The sequence below is a fragment of the Pinus tabuliformis genome, chromosome X, assembly GCF_031772625.1.
Source record: "Pinus tabuliformis cultivar Carrire ecotype Pingquan chromosome X, CPIR1, whole genome shotgun sequence".
NCBI lineage: Eukaryota > Viridiplantae > Streptophyta > Pinopsida > Pinales > Pinaceae > Pinus > Pinus tabuliformis.
The window spans coordinates 1,570,165,508-1,570,170,940 of NC_142308.1; the positions used below are offsets into that span (position 1 = coordinate 1,570,165,508).

General features: G+C 33.0%; 1 protein-coding gene across 1 annotated transcript; it reads right to left on the reverse strand.

Moving 5' to 3' along the window:
* Window positions 1-2,116: 2,116 nt before the first annotated feature.
* Window positions 2,117-4,820, reverse strand: LOC149146022 (transcription factor MYB36-like). The gene is made up of 3 exons (XM_089447750.1): window positions 4,137-4,820; window positions 3,208-3,337; window positions 2,117-3,086 (listed from the first exon to the last, which is right to left on the reverse strand). Exons 1-3 carry the CDS (start codon window positions 4,270-4,272, stop codon window positions 2,267-2,269), a joined length of 1,086 nt encoding a protein of 361 aa, XP_089303876.1. The 5' UTR covers window positions 4,273-4,820; the 3' UTR covers window positions 2,117-2,266.
* Between the last annotated feature and the right edge of the window lie 613 nt (window positions 4,821-5,433).

The window sequence follows — 5,433 nt, forward strand, 5'->3', positions numbered from 1 at the left end:
AAGTTGGATTTGAATTAAGAATTGGTTAATAAAATTAATAATAATTGGTTAAATTAAAACTTTGAACTAGTAATATATATATATATATTACTTTGAATTGTTTAATAACATTGTAGCTGAGACTAACATCCGTGGATTTTGGTCTCACTACAATCGTGATTCCAACAAGTGGTATCAGAGTGATAGGTTTCGAGTTCGAAACTCACCCGACTCACACTTGGGGAGATTGTTGGACATTGGGTTCAATGCTCTTGTGTGTTTTGCGACATGGACTAACCACCTCTCGTGGATCCTAACTATTGCAATTGTAGCAAAGACTGACACCTGTAGATTTTGGTCTAACGACAATATGATCCCAGCAGTTAACCACAAGTAACAAAAAAACAATTTAACATTGAAGCTAGCCTCCATCCAAACTTTGAAAAAAAAAAGACTTTTAAAAAATAAATATAATAATTAATTAATTCTATTAATACATATTACTAATAAAAAAAATCGATAAGATGCTTTATTGCTTTATGAGCTACTATATTAAGAAGATTAGCCCACTTCATTTTGATAAGAAAACTAAAGGTAATCTTCTAATCCTCCAATTTTAATATAACTAGATAATTTTCTTTTCAGAATATTTTATGTTTAGTTTGATGTCCAGTTTTAATATAACTAGATAATTTCCTTTTCAAAATATTTTATGTTTAGTTTGATGTCCAGTTTCACTTTAAAAACATTTTTCATTTTTTTTAATTATTTGCAATAAATAAAAAAGTTTTACTATTTATTTTAAGTTTCATAATCTTATAGTATAATATTATTTATTTTAAGTTTCATAATCTTATAGTATAATATTATTTTTTAAAGTATTTTAAATGATGTTAATAATTTGAAAAAATAATTCATTTATCTTTCAGCAATTAAGTTAAGAATCTTTATTTAATCCATCTTTATGTTAAACAATTTAATCTATACATTAAGTCCTTTATCAATATTCCTCTAATTTTTTTATCATAGTGTTATTCCTAATGGATGAAAGACAGTTTCTAAAAGAAAAGATTAAATCAAAAGTAATGATTTTAATTTAAGGATTATTTTGTTTTCGATTTTAATTTTTTTTGGGTGGGATAAACATGTATGGGGGTATTTGAACTTTGAATTTCATAATTTACATAATACTTCATAGAAAAGTGATTACCAATTAAACTACCCTATAGACGTTCAATTTAAAAAAGAAAAAAAAAAAAAAAACAAAAAAAAAATGCTAAATTTCTTTTAATTTTAATATAAATGTTATAATTTAAACTTTATATCCATATAAAATCACTAAGATAACAATAAAAGACATCTTCTCCTTTTTTTTTCTCTTCTTATCCCCAAAAAACCACATACTTTATAAGCTATATACTTAAAAAAATAATTAATATATATGTATGAATAAATTTTGGTGAATTATATAATTATTTTATATACAACATAGATTAAGATTATATACAGTATCATGTTGTGATATTTTGGACCATATATTAGATTTTTAGGGAATTAAACTATCCCAAGGACCTTTGAGCATTATCTAGCCCCAATAACACTTTTATATAGGGAATAAAATTATTGAAAATCAAAATTTTTATAACAGTAAATTTGTTTATTAATATATTTATGAATGTGTGATAGAAAATTTGGCAATATGATAGGCTCTACCCAGCTTTGAGGTTCGCTGTCCCCAATAACATTTTTATATTGACAATAAGACTAGTGAAAATCAATTTTTTACAACAGTAAATTTGTTTATTAATAAATTTATAAATTTGTGATAGAAAAAAAATGATAACACTTTTATATTGGCAATAGGATTATTGGCTAAGTATTATGTATACGTATAAACATTTAAATTTAAAGGAATAGAAAATTAAAACATGGGAGATTCAAATTTGTCTTGGAACTCTTACAAGTGATGTTTGAAAATTAAAGTTAAACCAAACCTAAAAAATAAAACTGAGACTTTTATAATGAAGTAATAACGTTGGTTGGAAGAAACTTTCATTAGACGAGACTGATTTGAAATCATAATGTAAATAGGATTGTTGTACCTCACTTTTGGACGTTCTCCAATAGGAAGATGAACAAAGGTATTCTGTCCCACTTTATGTGATGCTTTATTGTCCTTGGTAATGGCAGTACAATCCTCTCAGTAAAGCAGAACCAAATATTTCACATAGAATAATACTATTCAAAATCATGACTATACAATATTACAATTTATTTATCTTCTGATTCAACAACAGGCATGATTGCGGGCTCCTCTCTGCTGTACTAGTGCCTCATTATTGTATAATAATAGATCATTCAATTCCTTTGAGAATATTCCAGAGTCTGACCAGTGGTTATTCATCCAGGCTGAATCATAGTTTCCTGCAGAAAAATCCAGTGAATTATCACTTTGGACTAAAGGTGCAGATGGATTTTCCAGTTTTATATGATGCTCCATGTGCCTTGCATACATGAGAACTGGAGTGGCTGATGTCTCATAGGAAATCTGGCTTGCAGCTTCCAAGTTATATTGATTATGAGAGTTGAAATACTGTATCTGTGAGGCATTAATGCAGTTGGATGACTGTATCAGGGAACTGGTACTCATCATAGCCATGCTGTTGTTTGAATGATGATCTACTGGATTCCCTTCAAGACTCTGAAGCAGCTTGCTGAGACAGGAATCATGGTCAGACACTTCCTGGCCAGTTTGGACTTGTTCAGGATTCAGATGAAATGTAGCTGGTTCTGAACTTGAACTCGATTCAGTAATTGTTGAGCCACAATTTTGTTCAAATAGCCGAGGGATTATTCCAGGGCCAAAGTTAGAGTAAGGGGCATCTATATCGATATTCATATGCTGATCTTGCTGTGGCCCATGGACGTTTGCACTTGTAATGGCCTCTGATGCAGCATAGCTTTGCATGTGCTTGCTTGCTATAGCAAGACGATGGGATTGGTTTTCCTTGTGTTTCCCCAGCAGTTTCTTCTTCAGCTTTGTGTTCCAGTAGTTCTTGATATCGTTATCTGTTCTGCCTGGTAACTGGGCAGCAATTATAGACCACCTGCACAATGCCAGAACTCACAGGACAAGTTTAATGTTCCAATCAATAACTGTAAAATAAAAAATTCAGTTTTGCAGATCATTGAATGAGTGGCTTTTAAGGTTGTCTTCTTTTTAACTACCTGCTACCAATACTGATATAGAGGTTACAGATGATGTTATCTTCTTCTTCTGAGAACCCTCCATGCTTTAGATTAGGTCTTAAATAGTTCAACCATCTAAGTCTGCAGCTCTTTCCACACCTTTTCAAACCTGTATGGAAAAATGTCAGTATAAAACTGGTGCAAAGTCCTCATATTTTGATGATAGAAAGACATCGAAAGATAACAGTTCTAAATTTACTGGCGTGGTCTTGGACTCGACCGGTAAGGTCATGCAGTCTGATAACCTAAGGTTGTATTGTATATCTACCAGAACAGGTGTTTCTAAACAGGATACCTTGGACTCAGAACTGGTTCAAATTATTTGATTACAGAAGTGGAATCTCCCACAAAAATGGATCAATCCAGTAAGAGCCAACGCCGAGCATTCATACCATATCTATAAAACTAGGTGAATACAAATGCAGATGCTAAAGTATCCATTATTCCCATTAACAAACCATTACCCATTCAAATCTGAATCTTACAGACAACATCTAAACACCTGAACCTATAAACATTGATCTGTTATTTAGATATAACAGGAGTTCTAATTACATGATAACAAAACCTGCAAACCTATAAACATTTATCTTTTTAGATATACTAGGAATTGCAATGACATCATAACAAGAGCTAGAAATGTAAGCAGAACGATAATGAGCCCATTTTCATGTTAAAAACCTTGTCTATATCTCTAAAAATAACTCTTAACATTATCACAACAACACATGGATAATAATAAGAGACAAACAAAACTTCTGAGAGTTTTATCAGACGATGATGGCCTAGAAGAGTGCTTCCATGGCCTAGGAATATTAAACCCTAATGTTAGAACACTGAAAGAATAAACATAAAGGCAACTTATTTAGTTTCCGGACTAATTCATTTATATATGAAGGATTTCTTACCAACTTTCTGGGGTAAAGCAATCCAGTTGCCTTCAGTGCCATGCTTTTCTATATATTCCTTCAGTTTAGTGTCCTCTTCAGGAGACCATGGTCCTTTCTTCACATTAGCTTTATCACAGCAAGGGGCTCTCCCCATCTCTTCAGATTACTCGCACTAATTCTCCTTGAAATTTCTTACTGATAGGTTTGAACAAGCTCAGAGGTCCAGAGAAAAGTGTTTTGCAGTACTGAAGGACCTCATTGGTTTCAACTACACGGGTCTGTGCATTTCTCAGAGGATCCTGGTCTGATGGCTGTCCTTACAGCATCAGGTCTCGTCCATATTTATACTATAGTCTGTCTGCCTGACTAGGCTACCGTACACAATATGACCCTGTACCCAAAATATGGCCTAGTGAATCTGGTATGAAATAGGATCAGGACTAAATTGTCCACAGGTTCCAAATTCCTTAAAGAAAAAAATGAGCTGGGCATGGGAGATGCCAGGGCAAAATCTGTTATACTAGTCTTCTCTTCTACAGCGTTTCTCTAAGCGCCCAGATGGACATGGACAGGCCCTGAGGATGAATGTGTGAATGGAATCAAAGCTATAGAAAAATATATATGGAGTGATGGAAAGTTGGAAACGGAACCCTATGAATGAATAAAGCTTTTCCCTCAATGCCCGGATGGTATTGAAGGGAATAAATTTGGGTTAGGGTAGGTAGATTTTCACAGTTGGTAATTATATTTAATTTTTCTGGGCACTCAATAACAATGACGAAGAAATTTGGGTTATCTTTCTAAAATCAAAATGACCTCAATGGTTTGATGGTAATGAAAGGAAGAAATTTGGGTTAGGATATGTAGATTTTCACAGTCAGAAATCATATTTACTTTTCTCAGCCCCAAATGAAATAACAATGAAGCGTATAAATTTGGGTTATGTTTCTAAAACAGAGCATAAATGACCATGAAAGGAATTTTGTTTGGAATGGAGTATAAAAATTTTCACTGTTGGAAATGATGTTTAGTCAATCTTACCACTGGGTCGTTTCAAGAAATTTGGGTATTTTGTGATTGTCCTGCTCGCTGTGGAATCAATGCCCTTATCATCTACAGACACCTATAAGTAACACAACACCTGTTCCCCGTGGCTTGGTGTGGCGTGCATCCCTGGAATTGAATAAAATATGCAGAGAATAAGTAAGTGGGGTGGAACGATGGTTGTCAGTCCCATTGAGTAGACATTTCCACCGCGTTTTTCCCATTATTTAATTTCACGGCGCAGGATTTGGGGACTGCATTTTTTACGTAG

Bases quoted from the DNA above. Each gene is read 5' to 3' on its own strand.
- LOC149146022 (XM_089447750.1), bottom strand. From the start codon at position 4,272: ATGGGGAGAGCCCCTTGCTGTGATAAAGCTAATGTGAAGAAAGGACCA. The intron at 3,338-4,136 runs GTAAGAAATCCT...TTTTCCATACAG, and splicing joins TGCTTTACCCCAGAAAGTTG to GTTTGAAAAGGTGTGGAAAG. The intron at 3,087-3,207 runs GTAGTTAAAAAG...GGCATTGTGCAG, and splicing joins TATATCAGTATTGGTAGCAG to GTGGTCTATAATTGCTGCCC.